At 39.8% G+C, this 22,318-nt stretch overlaps 1 protein-coding gene across 19 annotated transcripts in view; it reads right to left on the reverse strand.

The window, feature by feature from the left end:
• Positions 1-22,318, reverse strand: part of TENM3 (teneurin transmembrane protein 3) — a 2,524,603-nt gene that overhangs the window by 38,966 nt on the left and 2,463,319 nt on the right. For 13 of the 19 annotated variants that reach the window (XM_059909693.1, XM_059909687.1, XM_059909688.1 and 10 more), the window contains 7 exons: positions 18,676-18,943; positions 17,195-17,338; positions 12,920-13,169; positions 12,201-12,221; positions 2,948-3,180; positions 1,695-1,849; positions 31-905 (listed from right to left, as the gene is read on the reverse strand). In XM_059909693.1, coding sequence (XP_059765676.1) covers positions 31-905; positions 1,695-1,849; positions 2,948-3,180; positions 12,201-12,221; positions 12,920-13,169; positions 17,195-17,338; positions 18,676-18,943 — 1,946 coding nt within the window. The remainder of the gene's footprint in view (positions 1-30; positions 906-1,694; positions 1,850-2,947; positions 3,181-12,200; positions 12,222-12,919; positions 13,170-17,194; positions 17,339-18,675; positions 18,944-22,318) is intronic. The other 6 variants (XM_059909692.1, XM_059909697.1, XM_059909699.1 and 3 more) reach the window with 3 other exon arrangements.

Raw genomic sequence — 22,318 nt, forward strand, 5'->3', positions numbered from 1 at the left:
ATAATCAGAGTAGAATTTTGATTTACTTACTCAAAAAATGTTGTCCATCCAGTTTCATCGCTTTTAGTGGCTAAAAGGCCGCTGTTGCCATGGTAAGTAAGCAAAACTAATTCCAGTCCTTGAGCGGTCATGCTTTTCAAACATCCATTTGTCCCTATGGTCAGCCATATCACCTGGTTATCAGGAGACACCACTCGAACTGGCATCCGATTTGGGTCCCGTCTAATCCTAAGGGTGTTGCCGTTACTGTCGGTCACAGCAGTAATATCGTTGTCATTGCTGTAGCTAAAATTGTACAGATAATCGCCAGTGACTAAACTCACAGTATACTGGTGAGTGCCATTGATGTCAAAGATATAGAGTTCTTGATCAGTTGGAGAGGCAACTTCATAGAAGTTCATAGAGTTAAGTAAAGGCTTGTTCTTTGACACAGCCCGGATCCGAATGTTCCCTAGGTCTGCAACGTACAGGGTGCCATCCGGAGAGGCGGCAAGGGAGGACGGAGCGCTCAGTTTGGCATCTTTGGCATAGCCATCTCCGCTCTGGTAGCAGTCACAATTGGCATCGTTTTTGCAGTCACACTCTGACGGTATCCCAGCAACCAGGGAGATCTCCCCATCTGTGGTGACTTGCCTTATCCGGTTAATTTTCTTTTCGTCGGTTTCAGTGATGTACAGGACCCCGCTGTAGGACACAGCAATGGCAGTAGCCGACTCCAGGGTCGTCTGAACTGCGTGCTTGCCCGCAGAATATTCCACTCCTGGCACCTGGCAATGCATGGGCCGTCCAGCGGCGACGCGCACTTGGCGATTGTCAGTGATCTGTAAAACCACATTGTTATCCAGGACATAAATGGAGTTATCCATAGGGTTAATGGCTAGGCCAGTGGGCCACTCCAGACGTACCTTCAGAAAAAAGAAACGGTCTGGTTACTCAGTTGCTGAGCTGCGCTTAATTTGCCAGAAGAGTAAATCAGAAACTTACTGGGGAGATCTGGGGAAATGACCGTTGATTTGATAAACCGTTTAAAGATTGTTTTTAAAATAGATACCGTGAAATAAACTTAAAAAGTTTTGAGTGGAGACAAATGTAGGAAATAAAATTTTATTTAAAAATGCAGCTCATTGAAAGATTTGCAAGTTCTAGCCAAACAGCAAATGAATCATAAGTAGTGAGTTAACACATATCAATGAGATGTGAACGTACTTGTTCCTTTTAGCAGTAACAATCACCCAGTGCGGGGCTTTCTAGGTTATGAATACATTAGTGTCCCCCTGTGTTTTCAATCAGGCCAATAGTAAAGTTTCTAATTCTAAATATAAGTCCCTGAGGACTAATCCTAGTGGGTTCTCTCTACTACCTAAGGACCTCACACAATCAAAAGATTAGAGATTTAAGCTGTTTTGTTCTTTTTGGAATATCTGCATGCTGCTACTTTACTGGTATTTTATTACAAATGATTAGCACTTCTTAGTGATAACTGTTCTGTATCTCACTGAATTCTTCAAATGCAGAACTGGAGAAGAAAATAACTTTTTATTAGCTCCTGAGACACATGTTAATGGAACAGCTTTACCACAACGACTGATGCCCACGACATGCGCGGTTTAATACGGTGTCATCATAGTATGCTGACACAGTAAATCAAGTCACTCAGAAGAAAAGCAGACAACTGGGAGCAATGTTTTCACTACCTGGCTAATGTGCATGCTCGTGTCACAAGTTAAAGGTCTGGCTGAAGTCAGATCGTTAGAGCCTAGGAGAGTTGATATGACTCCATTCTGATCCACTTTTCTTATCATGGTTCCATCAACAAAGTAGATTAATCCATTTTTATCAATCGCCATTCCTGTATCCAAGAGAAGTAACAGTTATTAATCTTTCCAAAATGATTAATTTTAATTAAATGTTCAGGCCCACCACGAAACCCAACATTTAACCCCAGTGATAACATGGGCAGTAGACAGCAGGTTAAGACTGCAGATTGCAAGCACATTAGGAAAAACCCAACACAGGCATTTATGTTACGTATAAGTGTAAAATGTAATAAAGAACCGAAATCTGTAAGAATCTGTCCTTCGTGTGTGAATCATATAGGTAGTACTTGTGTTTTAAATATAAACACTGTACAGTGTTGTTGTCTATAAATTATAGAAACAGGTCATATTCTGTTACACTGGACTTTACCTTCTAACAAAAACAGATCTAAGCCAAGGTTAGTGTTTTGTTGACCTTGTGACAATGAAATTTGCTAGTATGAATAACTCAGCACAACAAATACTTTTTTTCCAGTCCTTGTACACATAATAGTCTCTAGTTATAATGAAAAAAAAAAACAAAACCCAAAAAACACAACGCCTCAAACCAAAAAACACTGTAATGAATGGCATAAAACATGAGGAAGGAGTCAGTCCTGACTGGTTTAAAAGCTAGAAACCTTCATCACATAGAATTTTAGCCCTTGTTACCTCCAGAAATTCCTCACAGCAAGCATTTTTTCCCATGGCATAGAAACAAAAGTTTAATAGCTCCAAACTGGGTGAGAGCTAACAGGGTTGCTTAGTGATGGCTTTTAAGGAGGCCCGGGACTCATTCATAACAAAGAAGTTCCAGGACAATGGAAAAAAAAAAAGAATTCAGATACTTCCTTAAAGTTGAACAGGATGTGACCTGAATGATATTGGGTAGTTGCGTGATTCTTTCAAAAGTTGAAAAAAATGGTATGATAAAAAATGCCAAGAACCTAATATTTACTGTAAAATCAACTTAGGATTCTAGCAGTTTCACGCTAAATAGCTTTTAAAAACACTAGATGTGAGACAGCTTTCCAGAACACAGTTGAGGGTAAAATATTAGACTCAGCATGAAACACAATCAGGCACTAACTGGATTGTCCACATATTTTTTTTAAATAAAAAGAAATCCTCAAATTGATGAATGCCAGTACCTTTGGGACTCATGAGCGTGGCTTCCACCGCCTTCCCTCCATCCCCACATCTGGCTTCATCAAAAGGAAGGCACTGCTCTCCCGTCCCTGCAACCACTTCAGCGTTTTTACTCAAGTCTTTTGCGCCCGTAAGTGACTTCGGGCGATAAATCCTGCGCGTGTTAGTGTCAGAAACATACAGATCCCCCGAGACCGGATCAGTGGCAAGGTAGTATCTATGAGCTGGGCTGCTGCTGTAAGAAAGATGGTACATAAACATCACAAAGAAAGTTACTCCTAAAACACAGCAATTGAAAGCAAAATAAAACAGTTGATGAGAAACGAATTATAAACCGAGACCCTCCCCCCGGCCCCACCCCCCCCATCAACGGCTGGAAGAATTGGTGGCAACCTCTGACGTGACTACTTTCCTTCCTTGTCTGTTGCTGAGGATTTAACAATTGATGAAAGGGCCATCTTAAAAATAATCACCTTTACAAGGCAACATGCTTCCAGCCTGAAACAAAGAAGCAAGTTCTCGGAATCTTTTTGGTTCAATGCAAAGCCATTAACATACAGCCTTTGAGAGACAGGCTTCACGTTTATTCCAGGGGACGGGTGTCTCTACCAAGTTCGCCAGTGAAGTATAACATACTAGTGATTTTACTTGCATCTCACAGTAGGGAAACCTCCTGTCTTCTCTTGCAATCAAACAAAACCACCTGGCTCCAAAAAAATTACTTTTTTTGAAAGAAAAAAAAAGTAGTGCTGTGTCTGTATGGGTTGCTCTACTGGAATCCAGAAAGGTAATCTGACGCAGTGACAATGTGTGTCCTGAGCTATGCGGTTAAATACTAAAATGAGCCCATCCAAGAGACGGAGGCAGTCTTAGTGGTCTAGTGCACTGAGCCAGAATGCTGGGTTCATCACTTCCACTTTTAAAATTTGCAAATTAAGCTGCTCTAAAACCTGTCTATGAATTTGGTGACATACAGACATTTGTTCACAATAAAGAGTACCTCAATTTTATAAATCTAAATTAGTGCAAATGTAAAATATTTTATGTCCCGTTACCTGTGAAAACGGTAAGACCAACATTATCAAGGAATGGACAAATTATGACAGATAGTTGAAACTGCAAGGTAATCTCCTTACATACACTTAACACCACATTCTTGGAATTAATGTAATTTTGTACTGTGTGCAAATATTGCCTTCTGAAAAAAAAAATTCTAAAAAGAGTTTAAATGATTTGGTATCTTGACAAGGACGTCAACAGGTAGGCATCTCCGAGATTCCACAAGTCTTTCGATGACAAAATTGGTTTTACTGATTTATTCTCATTCTCTTTCTCTCTCCACACACACACACTTATATGCTTGTTTCCATTTATTTTATATGTAGATATTTAAAATATGTAGTATAAATCTAACTAAATGAAAATATTTATCCTGAATAATGGTTTAGTAGTTTTCTCATTACTAGTTAGGTTCTAATGAAGCAGTTCTTACTACTTAATGCTCTTCTTTGTAAGTGGTGAATACATGTACTTGACTGCTCCTGTAAGATTCTGTTGTTAAAGTCACTGTTTTCTGTTGTTAAAGGTTCTGTGGGTGTTCACTGGTGTTTCTCACATTGGTAGAGGGGACAGCTGGCCACACATGGGGTCTGTAGAGACCTCTGGGGCGCTAGAAAGCTCTGTGGCAGTGATGTTGGTAGACAGAGAAACACCCAGACCCACAAAGGCTTGAATGCCTTCAGATTCCCCTTTCCAGCCTTTAATATCTTTTAGTGACAAGAAATAGGTTAGAGCAAGAGGTCTTGAGTGTGTAAATATGAGGGAAAGGGGAAAAGGGTGAAAAGTGATATGAGGAACTCATAAAGAGATGCAAGCCATTTGACATAAAAGCCCTTCAGAACTGCTGGGTTAGACCTGATGATCAACTTGCCACGCTCAGTGTTATTGTATCATGTTTATAAGTTGATGCCTGAGATTTAATTTTTATTTAATTTTTTATTTTTAAATTAAAAAAAATTACTTATTGATTTATTTTCGGCTGCATCGGGTCTTAGTTGCAGGATCTTTCACAGCAGCACGTGGGCTCCTTGTTGAGGTGCGGCGGGCTTAGCTGCCCCACGGCATGAGGGATTTTAGTTCCCCGAACAGGGATCGAACCCATGCCCCCTGCACTGGGAGCACTGAGTTTTAACCACTGGACCACCATGGAAGTCCCGATGCCGGGAGTTTTAAATGCAACAAGACATATGGTGTTCCTTAATGTGGTAGTTTATTACTTTGTAATGAAATGGAAAGTTACATATCAACATGACATTCAGAGCAATTTTATAGAGGCTTTTCCCCCCCCTATAATCAGTCTGATATTGGCAGAGCTGATCTTCCAGGTATGTATATATAGCTGGTGACAGAGCTGCAACTCAATCAAGCTGGGTCTATTTTGGAAGACATGACATTGGAGAGATTCTTTGGTCTTTCCTATCTCCCTGATTACATACTAATTATCGTACAGTTGGTTGTAAACATACATACATACATTTCATTTTCTTGCCAGTTGTATATCTATGAGCATGACCTTTGGACCAGATTGCCTAGGTCTGAACATTAGCTTTATCACTAACTGTGTGACCCTGACCAAGATATCTAACTTATCTTTGCCTCAGATTCCTTATCTGTAAAGGTGATAATAATGCAGATTTCATAGGATGCTGAGAGGCTTACATGAACTAGTACAAGTACAATCCTTAGAACAGTGCCTGCCACACAGTATGTACTCAGTAAGCATTAGCTGGGCTTCCCTGGTGGCGCAGTGGTTAAGAATCCACCTGCCAATGCAGGGGACATGGGTTTGAGCCCTGGTCCGGGAAGATCCCACATACCGCGGAGCAACTAAGCCCGTGCGCCACAACTACTGAGCCTGTGCTCTAGAGCCCGTGAGCCACAACTACTGAGCCCGTGTGCTGCAACTACTGAAGCCCACGCACCTAGAGCCCGTGCTCCGCAGCAAGAGAAGCCACCGCAATGAGAAGCCCGCGCACCGCAAGGAAGAGTAGCCCCGCTCGCTGCAACTAGAGAAAGCCCACATGCAGCAACGAAGACCCAACGCAGCCAAAAATAAATAAAATAAATAAATTTATAAATAAATAATAAATTTTAAAAATTTAAAAATGCTTAAAAAAATAAGCGTTAGCTATTCTTAATAATGGCTTGTATCCTGTCTCCTCTTACATTGCTATGTCTTTTTGCCTTGTAACTCTAGCCAGTGTAGAAGTGTAATAATTACTGTTAACTAAACTATAACTTGACTTCTGAAAATGTAAACAAGGAAAAAAATTCTCTAAATTTGGATAGGCTCAAATTTGTTTCCTTAGTCCTGCTGTTACACTATAACATGGAAACTATTAAAACGACGCAGATCCTTCTTAAAACATCCAGTTTGAATTGTTTCTAGAGCAATGATGATAAAGGTAAATGAAGAATGCATACTTTTCCATGATGTCCCTCATTTTGAGGAAAAACAACAGATTTCTGAGATGGCTGCTTGAGTAGCAATGGCACTCGCTTTAGCTATGGGGCATGAGTTTTCTTGGTCCAAAAATAATGGACATTTGAGTCATAAGCTTTGCCTTTATTGGCATAACTTTTATTCCAGTGGGACAGTAATAAGAGAAGGTCCAAAGTGGTGCTTTATATTTGCCATTTCCTGTCCTGAAGCACTCCTTCCTTGAAGACACAGAAATTTCTAAATCAAGCACTATATGCCAGTGGCTTTAAAGATGTCCACCAAGTGCCGGCTCTAATTTTGCATAGAACTCTGTTGTCCAGAAGAACAAATGTGGAGGAGCATGTGGCCCTGGAGAAGAGAATCTGCCTCTGGAGATACTCCCCACAGAATAGCAGGAAATGAGAGCTACATCCATTCCCGGCAGGGCAGCTTGCTGTGGCAATCTAGAGCTGCTTCTTGGGTCCCAGCCTTCCCTAAGTGAAAGAAGGGATCTGTACTGAAACACTAAAAGAAACGACAAGTGAGTTTGGAAATTTTCTGTTGACAGGCTGGTGGCAAGAAGCTCTGAGCCACGTGTGCGACGCGTCTGGGATTCAAGGACACCTGATTTAAGCACAGAGTCTTCTGACAGCGGTGCTGGTTCTTGCCCTTCTGACTTCCTGAAAAGCCAAAGCCCTGGAGAGGCTGGGATGGTGGTACAAACGGGTGATGAGCTTTTAGATCAGAAATACATCTGTGAACATGGGAGCCTATGATGACTGCAAACGGTCAGCCGCTGGCAGCTGGGGTGCAGGAAACTGGGGGAAATCTCTATTCAGCAGAAGAAGTACAATAGCCTTCTTGTGTGACTGGCTGGGAGTTTCATTTCAGAAAGGTTTATGATAACATTGAGATTGCGACTAATAGCAGCAAAATCAAAGAAACTGAGATCAAGTGAAGAACCTTTACTATACTGTGCCTTGATTCTTAACTCACCCTGAACTGCCTAGATCATCACCACCACCAAGACGTTTTCTCTACATCTTACTCAGTTAGATACAGACCCAGTGGTAAATGCAGACTAGATTTGCTCATTTATTTTGTCATAATTCAACCTTCTTAGACTTGAGAAATATTTGCAAAGGACAAGCTATAGAATAGATATCATTAGCACTTTTAATCTTTTTAGCTGGAAACTGTGCCACAGCCCTTGGAACACAGAGTGTTTGAAGGAGCATAAATTACATTTATGTATAAAATTAAACTGTGATTTTCTGGCTAATGAAAGACTGTTTATATTATTGTAAGCAGGGTTTCAGGATGTGATATTTTTGTGCCTGCTTAATTTTTAAATATTAAGTCAATGAGAAGTACCAAATCAAATTTTTATAGTTTTGTATCTAAACTTTAACCTCTTCAATTTCACAGACCTGTGATTGACCCTTTCTTTGATCTTTAAATTGGTAATATAAAATTCACAAGGTTTATTTTTACACCTCCATGCTTAAATGTCCCTTGGCTGGTATTAGTTAATTAATTTAGTTTCCTTTATTTTGGAATTTTAAAGCATTGGAACAGGAGTGAGCTAAAATTTACTACCTACGAAAAGGGTTTGTTAGCAAACTAACACTATAAACATCCTAAGGGGAAATGTTTAGCATATATAAAAGAAACTTATTTTCTAAGCATTTCAGAAGCTCCCATTTATGTAAAACATTTAATATGTTGGGTAGTATTTATAACTATTCATTAAAGTATAGCTAGAGACTTTGATACACTATCCTGACAAGTACTTAATAAATTTGGTATGACAGAATACTTTGAATTTTAAAATATTAAGACTATTGTTTTTATATTTATTTTACTATTCAATGTTTTTATTCATTCTTTCCCCCCGTTAGTCCAATTAACAAGACTGCTGATTGGGCATGAAACATACGAAGAGGAGCGAAGCAAGCATTTTTCCACTTAATCATTGACAACTGACTTCTCCGTTCATTTTTACAGATTTAGACATATTTTCCTTTTTCTTCCTATCGCCTACTCCTAAGCCTTTCACGACGTTTATGCCAGGAAAGTGGGGATGAGGAGAAAGCCAGGTGGATCCTATCATCTGGTAAAAGGAAGACGACACAGGTAGGTAAATAGGAAGAAGCACCTGAAAAGAATTTTAATTTTTTAAGCCAAATGAAGAAGCGCCGATGAGCTGAAATATCGTCGTTTTGTTTGGGTCAATTTTGATAAATCAGTTACTAAGTGAAGGGAATCCCTATTTTTGTCAATGATTTTGTCCTCTGTTTGATGACTTGGACTCAAAAGCCTCGGTTATTTTCTGCATCTTCCTCTTTTTCATCACCCATACACAGTGTGTCCATTCTCTGCCTTCCTTTATGTTATTGGCTGATTGCCTTCATGACTTGCCAGACTATTTTAGGTACCTAGCATCTCGCGGTTTCACGTAACAGCTTTCTAACTGATCTTCAACTCATCCTGGACACTGATACCAGATTCACCTTCCTAAAAGGCCACTTTGAGGTGCTGCTATCTTGTTCAAGATCAGACCACGGTTCCCTACTGTCTCTGTTACGCTGTAGGACAGGAGAGTAAGTCCTTAGCACAATCAAGGCCCTGAGCGCTCTGACCCTAACCTGCCTTTCTACCTGTGTCTCTCATTATTACCAACATGGTAATTCTGGTATTATCAAAATTATAACTTTGAAGTGGATCGGGTTCCTCTTAGATCATGTCCCGCTCACCTCTTCTGAGCGAGTAACTTGACTTACTCTATATTCTTTCGTTACCGAGTCCAAGCTCGCTCTGCTTGCCGCATGACAGGGTCATAAATCGGAGACGAGGTGTTGAGGCAGGGGTACCACTTATTTGGAAAGCCGGCAGGCTGAGAAGATGGCAGACTACAGTCTCAAAATAACCATCTTCTCGGGCTTTGGATGCCAGTTTCTTTTATGGCACAGAGCGGGGGAGGAGATAAGGAAGTAAAGTAAAAAGGCCACGAGTTTTGGAAATATCCCCTGGAACGGCCAGCCTTGGGGAGGGCATGTGTTAATGTCTTCTTTCTTGCAGCCATTCACAGGTGGACAGGGTCCCGCTGCTTCCCTGAACAAAGGCACTTTGGCTTAACATTCAGGCAGAGGGGCGGGGTTCCCATAGGCAGGCCATTGTGTATAGACAGGATCCTTTTAGTGAACAAAAGCAGCGGGAAGCAAGGGTTAAAGTAAAAGAAACAGATCCAGCATGGACTCAGGCTGGGCTCTTCCCTGTTTCGCTGTCTTCATGACTGCCCTCCTTTCTCCCGGTTGTTCTGTGTACGCAGACTTCATCTCAGAGCTGTGTCGAACATCAACCTTCCAGGAAACCTCCCACCCCCGCTCCCGTCTCCCAGTGATCTCTTCCTGCACAGACTTACTCTTGCGGTACAGGCCACGGATGTGATTAAGTGTCAAGGAATGACACTGATGATGTGATTTAGTCCATTGCACGCACATCTTGCTTCCCCTACTAGACTGGGCGTTCTGAGAGCATGGACTTTGTCTCACACTACAATTTGTCCGAGAGGTTCTGAGAGCATGGACTTTGTCTCACACTACAATTTGTCCGAGAGGTTCTGAGAGCATGGACTTTGTCTCACACTACAATTTGTCCGAGAGGTTCTGAGAGCATGGACTTTGTCTCACACTACAATTTGTCCGAGAGGTTCTGAGAGCATGGACTTTGTCTCACACTACAATTTGTCCAAGAGCCTAGCACGGGGTAAGTGACCAGTTAACACTGACTTAATAAAGATGAATATCAAGTTAAGACACAAACCAGTGTATCTTACATGCATGGTGCATAAAGGAAACGCAAGCACCCACATGTAGCCAGGATACTGTACAGGGGAGATAATGCACAGAGGAGAACCATGAGAGAGGGGTTACAATGGGTATCACTGCCAAACAGCATGAGTTAGTCCATAATGAGTTCATTTTATAAAGTACTGTTGATAAAAAAGGTAGCTCTAACCTCATAGATTTGTTTTCCAGAGAGATGATAGTTCTAGGTAATTTGTCAAATGATTGTGAAATAAATCTAGCTTTTTGCACACCCAGGGCATTAGCCCATAGAAACCTGGCCGTTTGGACAGATGAAAACTGGCTGTGTGGTATAGTGCAAAGAACACACTTTTTAGAGGCATTCAAATCTCTGCTCCCCATTTCTTAGTTACGTATCGTGGGGAAGATACGTAACCTCCTTGAGCCTCTGTCAGTTCCTGTGTAACCTGGAAGGGCCAGCATGTGGGTCTGCAGCACCGTGTACCTGGCACCGGGCCTGGCATGGAACAGGCCAGCTTGTTAAAAGGTGGCTGCTTTGATGGGCTTTCTGCATTGCCTCCAGTGTTTTTGCATTTAGTTGGTGCACACACTAGGTTGTCTTCTTTTCTCCACAGTTACTGAGAAGGCAAGGCCAGAAAAAGTTTGATATTCTGCTGTGGTTTCTAAAAGCAGAGCTTTGCAGGCTCAGAAGTCTAGAGAAATTCCACGTTAGTTTTTGCATGCGGCTGGGCTATTAGCTGGTAGCAGAAGATCAATAGGGGAGCTTAGGAAAAGGTCTTAGGACCAGGCCTGGTCATACCGACATGTGACAGCTACACATCTTTCAGCAGAACTTTTTTTATTTCCTAGTTGTCAATCTCTACACAACAGTTTAACTGAGTCATGTGGATTTATTCATCTCAAGGACTTCACATAAATTATCACTAATTTTTCTACCTAATATCATTTTATTAGTTATTTTAATGGCCAAACTAGATTTAGCGTACCCAATATGTCTTGCTTTTTTTGGCTAGCTTTACTTGCAAACATATTTCCCTCCCCCCCTTTTTTTTTTTGCTGTCCTGAGGAAAGTTTTTCAGTCAAAAGTGTCCATATCTTATACAAGCTTGCCCTGTACCTTCTCAGCTAAGTGTACAGAGCAAACAGAATCTGGAAAACTTTTGAGCCTGTATATTTGCTTCGATTATATTCATTCTTAGCCTCGAGGAAAGTCTTTTCTTCCATAATAATGTCAGTGGAGACACTACTTCTTAAAACTCAAATCTAGTAATTCTCTCAACTTAGGAAAACATAAATGGGTTTTAAACACACAGTTTAAACTACAGCAGCAATGAATTTACCAGGAAGTCAATAAAGCTTAACCTTTAGGGCCCCTTCACTTGTATGGGTTCCTTCCAAGACCAATGAGGGCCCTGGCAGCGTATTCAGGCAATCTTATGTTTTTAAAAATTTGCCAAAGTAAACTATTTTTAGATTCTTTTTCTTAAACAGAATTCCCCAAATTGAATAAGCTTTGGGCCCAATAAAGCAGGATCTGCCCTGGCTATTGGTCAAACTCAACTCTCCATAAACTCTCCCAGCCGTGCTTCAAATGTTCTGTTCTATATGGCTCAGAGTCAGTAACTTTTACAGAGTCAGTAATTTTTACAGAAATTTACAGATTTTGTTGTTGTTGTTACACAGAGATGTTCATTATACTAATTTTTTTGTGACAGAATTTACTTTGTTAGCCAACTTGAAAATATAAATTAAATTGCACAATAGGAATTGCAATATGTTGTATAATAGTAGTTCATTTGAGTAGTTTTCATTCCTTAGATGTTCTGTGATACTGAGTTTCCTCTCTCATGATGAAATGTTCTTAGAAAACAATGTCAGATAGTCACATTGAAAAGTAAAAAGGACATTCAAAAATATACAATAACTTTTAAGCAAGATGCTTACCTATGTCTAAAATCTTTATTTCTTGGTGGAAGCAGACAAAAAAAGGCGGAGAAAAAAGCACAGTTAGAAAAGGTTTCTATATCATGAGTTGAATACTGAGATTTTAATTATTTTATGGAAAATTGCTAACTTAAGCAGAAATAACACTGGAAATGAATTTTGTAGGTCAAGGCGTATCAAATAATTTACAGAATAGGATGATTTTGATAATCACACTTAAACGAACAATGCAAAAACAGCAATTTTTGTTACTTTAACTATTGGCATTACGGTTGATGGGTTAACCCAACTTGAATATCCGATATTCTAGTTGAAAGTTAGAGGTTTAGTTGGTTTACTATTGTGTCCCAAAATATTTTACGCCTTAATTTCAACCCATGTGAAACAAAAGAGTGACAACCTATATCATAAGGTTATTCTAAAGATAACTAAAGGGATTTAAAAATCATAGTTCTAGCTTATTGGAGTATAGAGAATTCACTGGAATCAGTGAGACATTTTATACACTGGGTGACTTCATACTCTTTTATGCATTTATGGCACAATATATACGTGTTGGGCTTTTCTTACCTTTAACCAAGAATTTAACTGCTTTCTAAGGAGAATTGTAAACACTGGAAAGGTATGTTTAAGTAAATGAATCAGTACATTAGAGTCAACAGTTTTTAAACAAAGGCACGTTCAGCTTTGATCAAACCCCGAGCTAGGGAGAGACATACCTCAGTTCCAAGACGCTCGTCACGTTCCCGGAAGGGCGCATCCGCCGCACGTAGTTGAAGTCCCCCACGTACAGACTGCCGTCGATCCCGCAGGCTAACGCCACCGGGGCCAAGAGCTTATTCCCGTCGGCTGGACCATTGCAGCTCGGGCACGAAATGCTGCGCCTCCGGCCGTTGCCCATGATGCTGCTGACGACGGGGGGCTGTTGGGAGATGAACTGATTTTCCCCATTTCCCTTGTACAGTATACCTGGAAGAGGGAAAACGCGTTTTTCTTAAGATGAAAGGAGCAGAGATGAAAAGCAAACATGTTCACTCTAGAAACCACAATTCGCTGCCTTTTCGATTTGGACTGGAAACACCGCCATCTAAAGTTCTTTTGGAAAGAACTCCATCCCATTACCTCGTGTAAGATGCTATATGGCAAGATACATAGGATACATCAAAAAATGCCGTCTGTTATGGGTTTAAAGACGGTCTGGTGGAAGAAACAAAGGACTAACAAGAAAACTTAAAAACCCCAATTCTCAACATCAGTGCTTCTCAAACTTGGCTACACATTGGAACTGGCAGGGGAGCTGTGAAAACTACCGATGCTGGGATCTCACCCTGAGGGATACTGATTTAATTGATCTGGGTGCAGCCTTGGCACTGAGATTTTTTAAAACTCTCCAGATGCTCTTAATGTGCAACCGAGTTTGAAAACCATCTCTACACAATGTTCTTTAGGGAATTGCAGGTTTGCCTAATTGTTAAATGATGTCGAAAACATTCTATATTAATCCAACTAATAAAAATGGGCACCGTAAATATGAATTTCTTCTTTATGAGTGTATCACTTATTTTTAAAAAGTTAAATACACTTTATGGGAAACAAAGGTAGGAAATACATATCAAACCTCCAACATACTACTATACTGTCAAAGAGTATTCTTCTTGCTTATACTTCAGCCTGATATGAGAATGCATGTACATGCAACTATTCAAAATTTCAGACATTACAAAATTGGGAAGGGCAGTTTATTATTTAAAGTGAATTCTGGGACCTCCCTGGTGGCGCAGTGGTTAAGAATCTACCTGCCAATGCAGGGGACACAGGTTAGATACCTGGTCCGAGAAAATCCCACATGCCGTGGAGCAACTAAGCCCGTGCGCCACAACTACTGAGCCCATGCACCACAACTACTGAAGCCCGTGCGCCTAGAGCCCGTGATCCGCCACAAGAGAAGCCACCACAATGAGAAGCCCGCGCACTGCAACGAAAAGTAGCCCCCGCTCGCCGCAACTAGAGAAAGCCCGCGCACAGCAACAAAGACCCAATGCAGCCAAAAATAAATAAATAAATAAAAATTAAAAAAAAAAAGTGAATTCTGCTTTTAGACATGAAAGTGCCAATAAATTTAAGAAGACCGAATGCCAGTCTGCTCCATTTTGGTCTGCAATGAAAATCTGAGAGAAAATTCCAAATAAATATTTTCATAGTTAGAAACTGGATTTGAGTGGAGATTCTAATTTTATTCATTTACCATTTTTATACATAGATCACTGGTTCCATTTTGCTCTGATGTAACTGGATGGTCGGCTGTTATTGTGCCATACACATTCAATATTCTTCTCAATGTGTTATTCTCTGTAAACACCTGTTGTTTATACTTTTTAACAGATATACTGTTAAAAGAATCAATCCCATGAAAGTACAAACAGGACACTTGAGAAAAGTGTTTTTTCCTCCCACTCTGGAATAATTTTAAAGTGAAGAAGAAAGCAGAATAATTATGTTCCTCTTATAGCTCAGCACATTTTAGGTGAATTCTGGGATTACTTTTTTAATGCTTTGCTATTTGGGTGATGTAATAATCACAGCCAATTTACATAAAGAAATCAGGACTGATAAAACAGGTTTATTCAAATTTAGGGAAAATCATCTAAATAAGGCTGGATCATAACAACAGATGAAAGGCATTTTGCCTTGAATATTCAAAGAATACATTAACGAGCCCTAAGAGCTTTCTTTCTGTGATTACGTTATTTGACAATTACGGGACTATAATTTCCTAGAAGAGCCAGTTCTGCAGTTTTCATCAGGACAGTCCCACAAAGTCGGTCTATGGCTCTACTGCATCTGACTTATTCCTTCATTTCTTAGAGCGATCGGTCTTTCATGATTCTCCTCTATTATGACAGAATAGAAAGATGAACATTAGAATATTTATTTCCATGTTCCGGGGTGCCTGCACAAACACCTGTCACTGTCTACATTTTTGTCTTCTCTTCTCCCTTAATATATTTCCATAGCTCATCCACCTGGTCATGACTGCAAATCACTTTGTTTACTCAATTAGACACACGTCACTTTGAAAAGCCACTACTTGTCAAACTGCTCTTGGATAAAATCTGAAATCACAGTCAGTTCACTCTGTGAATTAGGTTAGCTTGCATTTTAAAATAATATCTATTTTATAATTTATAACCATTTTTTTGGAGGACGGAATTTGGCGTGGCCCAGTTTTTACATCTGACCTGATATCTTAATAAAAATTAACTATACATTATTCTCTGATAGACTGTATGTATTTTTATTATATATATCCACACACAGAATATCTATGCGTTTCTTAATCCTCCTGAATATGACACTGAGTGTTGAGTATCAGAGGTATGTTCTTTGCTTGTAGTCTTCTTACTGGTTCATAATCTCTTGGGTGAAATCCTGTGGCTAACTGAACTTTACCCTATGTTCTCATAATAACTAAAATGCATGTGGAGAGGTTTTTCCTCCCGTTTTGTTGGTAAAGAATTTCTGGAGGAATACAGCAGTATGTCAAACCATGTGAAATATAATTGTAGAGAATTTAATTGAGAGCCGCTACTAGCATGGCAGGCACACGGCTTTGCATGTTGAGAGACCGTGGTTAAACCTCGTGCGACTGGCATAACAGGCTTCAGACACTGCTGATGGCCAGAGAGCCTATGAAGCAACCTCTTGGGTTGGGACGCCCCACTTTTCCAAAGCATGTGCCGTACGTGGCACCAGTTATCGGCTCTGCTCCCAGCCTTCTGAGGTGCAAAGTGAACTAAACCTGATGTCCAGGACACAGCCGGAAAGGAAGGAGAGCTTAGCACCGCTATGAACTAGAAAAGGTGTGAAGGGTTTTTCTGTTTTGTCTTTTTCTTACTACTGATTCGCTCAGCACGATTCTCTTCTGGAGGTGAGGCACCAGCATTTTCAAGCACTGGCTCGGAAACTGTTTTAGAGTTAGCACGTTTGGAAAGTTTAAAATGTATCCTCTCCAACTCCAACACAGTTTTTTTTTTTTTTTTTTTTTTTTTTACAAAAAGAATCAATATCAAAGCAACATTAGTCTGAAAAAGTGGCCATTAATCATAGTTAAATATTTAGTTGTATTGCATGCTCAATTCAACATTCTGAACCTCAGAAACCTCTGCTAAGACAAAAGCTAGATTATTTTGACAAGACTGTGAAATCTTCTCTGGCTATTCGTAAGAGAAGAGCAGAGAGTTACTAGCATGGTATGGTTCAGGATAGGGGGTGAGAGCAAGTTACCTTAGGATTCTGTCTTTCTAGCAAAGCACCTATACATTATCTGAGATGTAGCCAGCATGTGGGTTAAATGTTAGAAACACAGCAAAGACAACAGCATTTGTTTAATGTAAATAATAGTCTTTGTGAGATGAAGCTGGTCACATTTTGCAAGTAATTTCTCTCTTTTGGTTTCTGAGATCTGACGTGTTTTTTCAGAGCATATTTACTTACAAGGTCTACAACACATAATACTCTTGATCCTTGCTTTTTTTTCTAGATTAGTTGCAAAGTCAAATGACAGTACATGTAACCCAATTTGAGTGGGAGAAGTTTTTTCCCTCAAATACAATCTAAGAAGAACTGAAAAATAATCTAGATACTGAGAACAGACTAATTATTTAAGGATTAAGATCTATTAAAAACATTTTGGTAAAGTCACTTGGTATTTTATTTTTTCTTTACTTAAAAAAAATCCCCCTCCCTTCATTGTTCGTAAACCTCCCCAAAGCACTTTGGATCAACTCACTGACTTCCTGGGAAAACTATGTTGGTGATGAGCTTGTGAACATTGTGAAGTGTATTATGTAGTCCCCACTTCAGGCTTTTATAGTCTTTGAAAATACACTTTTTTCCCCCTACTAATCCTGACCCTACAGCATGCATGGGATAAAATGTTGCTGCAATTTAATCAATTTGAAGGTGAGTAATATTATCTGTGAACAAGATCTTACCATTCTGAACGTCCAACACATGATGTTTATTTAACGTCCAACCGCCCATGTTGGAAGCATCTAATTCGTAGCCTTGCAATATGGCAGTCCTTTTCTCCCACAAAGTCAGGTCCAAACACGACTCATATTCATATCCAACCGACACTAGAATCAAAACAAATGACAGTTCATCTTCCCAACCACAGGCAGAAATGGAATTGATTTTATTATTTTGATAAAACCGCTTTTTTCACTGATGTGCTCTGAGACTGTATTTCCACTTATTTGTGAGCAGAGTCTATTTTTATATGAGAAGATTTGATCATATAAAAGGTGTTTTTCTAAAAAATGATCTCCAAATATTATTTTTGTACTGACTTAACAGAAAACTAGTGTTTTTTCCCACACCACTTTTTCACAAGGGGTTCACAGCACAAAATGAAGTTCAGATCAGGCAACTGGGTAAATCATTAGATCCGATAAATCAGCCCCAAATGCTGATCAGATGATGACAACTAAAAATAACGTTTGCTATCTGAATAATTAGGGATGCTTAGTTTCCAAGAGTATTAAGTTATGGAAAATATTTATAATAAGTAAGGTTCAATATAGCAAAAAAGATAGCCAGGTTATGACACCATATTCATATGTTATCAGGAATGAACAATAAAACTAGCAGTAAATTAATATGAACAAATTACAAATGGAAAACTTCAGAGTTCACAGTGAAACATGGGTTTTAAAATTTAGAACAAAGTGAAGGGAGAAGTGGCAATTATCTGACTGATTTGAACTAATTCCAGTCCAAATTATATATTAATTTCAGAATAAAACGTCTACTATATTTTCAGGTAACAGCTAATAGAACAAAACACACGTTTTCCTTTAGTTTTTGACGTTCTGAGCCTGAGCTTGGAGCTACGCTATGCGTACCTCAACAGGTCAAACTGTGATTGCATTGTCCAGTCATGCAGTGAAACTAGTTTGATGTTTTAAGAATATCATTCCGCTGAATTGACTATTTCTTCCAGTCAGAAGAGCTGAAATAATTTTTGGACACAAATGTTGTCTGATGTCATGTTAAAATATCATTATGAGTTGAAACTACACTAGCTGTTAGATACTGAAAATATTTAAAAAAAGGATAAGGAAAGCTAACGAAATAAAATTATAAAGGAAAGAAAGAAATGAAAAAAGGAAGGGACACAATAAGGAAAAAAACACGAAAAAAAGGATATGGCAGCCTGAAATCTCATTCAGAACATTCTTCTAAGATATAATTTCAGCCAGAAAAATGGATACTTTCTCCTTTTCATCATATGGAATACATTCCTTTTCCCCATGGTAGATCTAAACCAACCAGCTTATAACTTTCCTAGGCAACCTTACTGCCTTCCTCTCTACTTATCCATGGATTTTCACGTGTTACAATGCATTTTTATGTTAGTTCTGACTTCAAGACAATGTTTTCGGTTTAGAGTATATATTTACATGAGACTTACCAACAGCTTCAGATAGACCATAGACCTTTTGATTATAAGCATCTGTTTTATCCCATATAAAAGTATAGGCCAAGTTCGGTGAGGCAGGAAACCACTTTTGAAAGAGTCTTCCTACTACAGCTACCATCAGATGAACCTTCATTAAATTAAACGGGATAACAGACTGGGTCATGGTGATCTTAAGTACTGACTTATATCCGGCAGCTCTGGAACTCAGGTAGGAAAGTTTCAAATCTGTTCCTGGAATTGTGGTTTCTTCATGGAGTACCTAGGGTTGAAGAAAGCAGAAGCTTCAAACGGTGATCATGTACGACTATTAGGTAAAATGCATTTAAAAGAACGGAGCAGAGCAACTAAAATAAGACCCTAAAGAGTCACTATTCATAAATACGCATTTGAGATGTTATCTTATTCAATCATTAAAAATAACTCCTCTGCCAGCCCAATTTTTCTTCTCCTAAAAGCTTCTTGTCATTTATTCTGAGTTAATCACAGCTCAGGTGCTACTCCTCATACAGGAAATACCGTGACTGCTCCATCAGGCGGACATGCAGTGACTCGTTAGTTTATAGTCACTGTGGATTCTCACTAACCCATCTTTCACGCCTACGGCCCTGAAGAATTAGAGCAGACATTTGTAAGATGGTTAGCTCAGCACAGGGATGTGGTCCAGGCCAAAGATCTGGCCCACGCCAGCTGGCTCATTTAGGGATTAAACCTACGCCTAAAGGTAGGAATGATAGCAAAACAGACCAGTTCATTTGGGTTAAATTGTAGCAAATTCCATATTCATGTTGGAAGGTAATAGCACATACTCATAATTAGTTAAACACTGAGCTTCGACTCACCACTGATTTTTGATACGATGGTACACGAACTAATGTTTTCAAGTTGCGTAAATTTTCCCCCAGAGAACAACTAATGTGTTGTTGAATGCACGCAAAAGACATTCCATATATACTTTCTGAATTGAAACGAGTGTAAAAAGTTAATATAATTACCTGCATAAGAATCACCTCCTTTACAAATTTAAAAAATCATATTCTTAACCCCACAATGTACGCATCACTGTGACGGTCAACGAATGCCAACAAATTTATCCTGACATATGCAAAATATATTATGCCAAAACATTATTTAAATATTTTGAAAAATTTATGTTACATTGTATATAAAATCTATCCAAACAATTCAGATTCTACTTACTAGTGACGCTCCTATTAGTTTGGTTAATAATAATAGCTCTTCCTAGGCTTACGACATCTACTGTAAAGTGCAAGACTATCTGTGTTTAAGAACCTACCCCAGGGCTTCCCTGGTGGCACAGTGGTTGAGAATCTGCCTGCCAATGCAAGGGATACGGGTTCAAGCCCTGGTCTGGGAAGATCCCACATGCCGCGGAGCAACTAGGCCCGTGAGCCACAACTACTGAGCCTGCGCGTCTGGAGCCTGTGGTCCGCAACAAGAGAGGCCGCGATAGTGAGAGGCCCGCGCACCGCGATGAAGGGTGGCCCCCGCTTGCCGCAACTAGAGAAAGCCCTCGCTCAGCAACGAAGACCCAGCACAGCCAAAAATATAAATAAATAAATAAATAAGAACCTACCCCAGGAACTCACCACTTTCTCTTCTAAGAATTAAATAGCATTCTCAAAGGCTGCCTCATACTGCTCCATGAATATTCATTATTCAGACTTAAAGGACTACTTTTTCGCTTAGAAAAACCTTAGAATAGTGATTTGGTGTTCAGTAGTGTTTCTCCCCCTTCCAGTTCCTCTCACATGAAACGGTTAGGAATGATGTATATCTGTCATACAATTTTTTTTTAAATTAATTTATTTTATTTATTTATTTTTGGCTGCGTTGGGTCTTCGTTGCTGTGAGCGGGCTTTCTCTAGTTGCGGTGAGCGGGGGCTGCTCTTCGTTGCGGTGGGTGGGCTTCTCATTGCAGTGGCTTCTCTTGTTGCGGAGCATGGGCTCTAGGCGCGCGGGCTTCAGTAGTTGTGGCACGCGGGCTCAGTAGTTGCGGCTCATGGGCTCAGTAGTTGTGGCTCATGGGCTCTAGAGCGCAGGCTCAGTAGTTGTGGCTCACGGACCCAGTTGCTCCGTGGCATGTGGGATCTTCCCAGACCAGGGCTCGAACCCGTGTCCCCTGCATTGGCAGGTGGACTCCCAACCACTGCGCCACCAGGGAAGCCCTGTCATACAAATTTTAATAGCTTAAGTAGAACCCATGCTACTGAGGGTATAGCTGTCACTTTCAATATAAACAATCACGCAGTTGGAAGCAGCACAAAAGAAGGAGCTAAATAAACTTCCATTCGGCTGTGAGTCAGTGTTGGCATGAAGAGGGATGTGATGCAATCTAGCAGATGAAGAAGGCGTTGCTGTGCTGTAATAGACACACCAATTTATTACAGCTGGCATTTTCCTTACCAACCATGCTGACTGAATTCAGACACAGACTGTCTTAGGCAAAATAGTTTATGAAGATACAGAAACTTTCTAGAGGTCTATTAGACTCAGGGAAACCCTTACATTTAAGATTGACAGTACTTTTGTAGGACTGTAGAGTACAGGGTGAATCGTCTGAACAGAACTTACTGTTCTATATCATTGGGGTGAAATACCAGTGGGTTAGTTTGAAAAATAGATTTTGTGACTCTTGAATGGCCCTGAAAATATAAGTGATTGAAACCTCAGGCATATAATTTACTTCCTCTTAATTTATTTCCAAAATAATTTCACATAAATTTGATAGGTTTTCCATAGGTAAGGCAGTCTTCCATGAATATATATTTCTGTGGTCTTCTAGGAGTTACTTCTGTATTTCAAAATATCGTGTGTTATTCCTAATTTTAATAACTGATGACTGTCTTTGTCATCATTAGCCTATTTCCCTGGAACAAATACCTGCAATTTAGTTCATTAAAACGTGTTTCTCCTAGGTAATTTAATTTGATCATATTTTTTGCATTAGTGGGAAAAGTAAATCCAGCCTGAGTGGAAAAACCAACCATTAAGCCGATTTTTGCCAGCTGCATGATCTGTAAGCTCCACCCTTGACTTGGTTAAACACGCGGAAACTACGTCCTCCCAGTTCTACCTTCCAAATCTGTCTAATCCATTCCCTTTTCTTCATTTCCACAACCATTATGATTGGTGGGCCCTCTGCCTCGGGGTGCTGGATCTGTATGGAAGTACAGTGAATACTATTCTGTTCACTGATCTGTCTCCTTCTGTTATTTTATGCATTTTGTCACTTGAGTTAGCATTAGAGAAATGCTGAAAAATCTACATTGGCCCCCTGGTTCAAGGTATCCATTGTATGGTATTTCTGGGCCATTCATAATCTGGCCCCAGTCTTTCCCCTTGAGTGTCCTGCACCTTTAAATTGCTCACCAGTTTTTATACAACAGCCTTTGTTGTTACCACCATGCTGTTGCTCACACATTTTCTTCTATCTGGAATATCCTTTCCCCCCCTTTGAAGACCAGTCTCTTCAGTGATGCTTTCCTTGGCTTCCTTAGGAACTGACCTCTCTTTTGAACTTCCATAGTTCTTCATTCAAATCTTTATCACATGTAGAATGGCTTACAATAATCATTAAGCAGCAAAATATTGAGAGTAATGACCATGTACAGTA

The sequence above is a fragment of the Balaenoptera ricei genome, chromosome 21 (genome assembly GCF_028023285.1).
Source record: "Balaenoptera ricei isolate mBalRic1 chromosome 21, mBalRic1.hap2, whole genome shotgun sequence".
Lineage (NCBI taxonomy): Eukaryota > Metazoa > Chordata > Mammalia > Artiodactyla > Balaenopteridae > Balaenoptera > Balaenoptera ricei.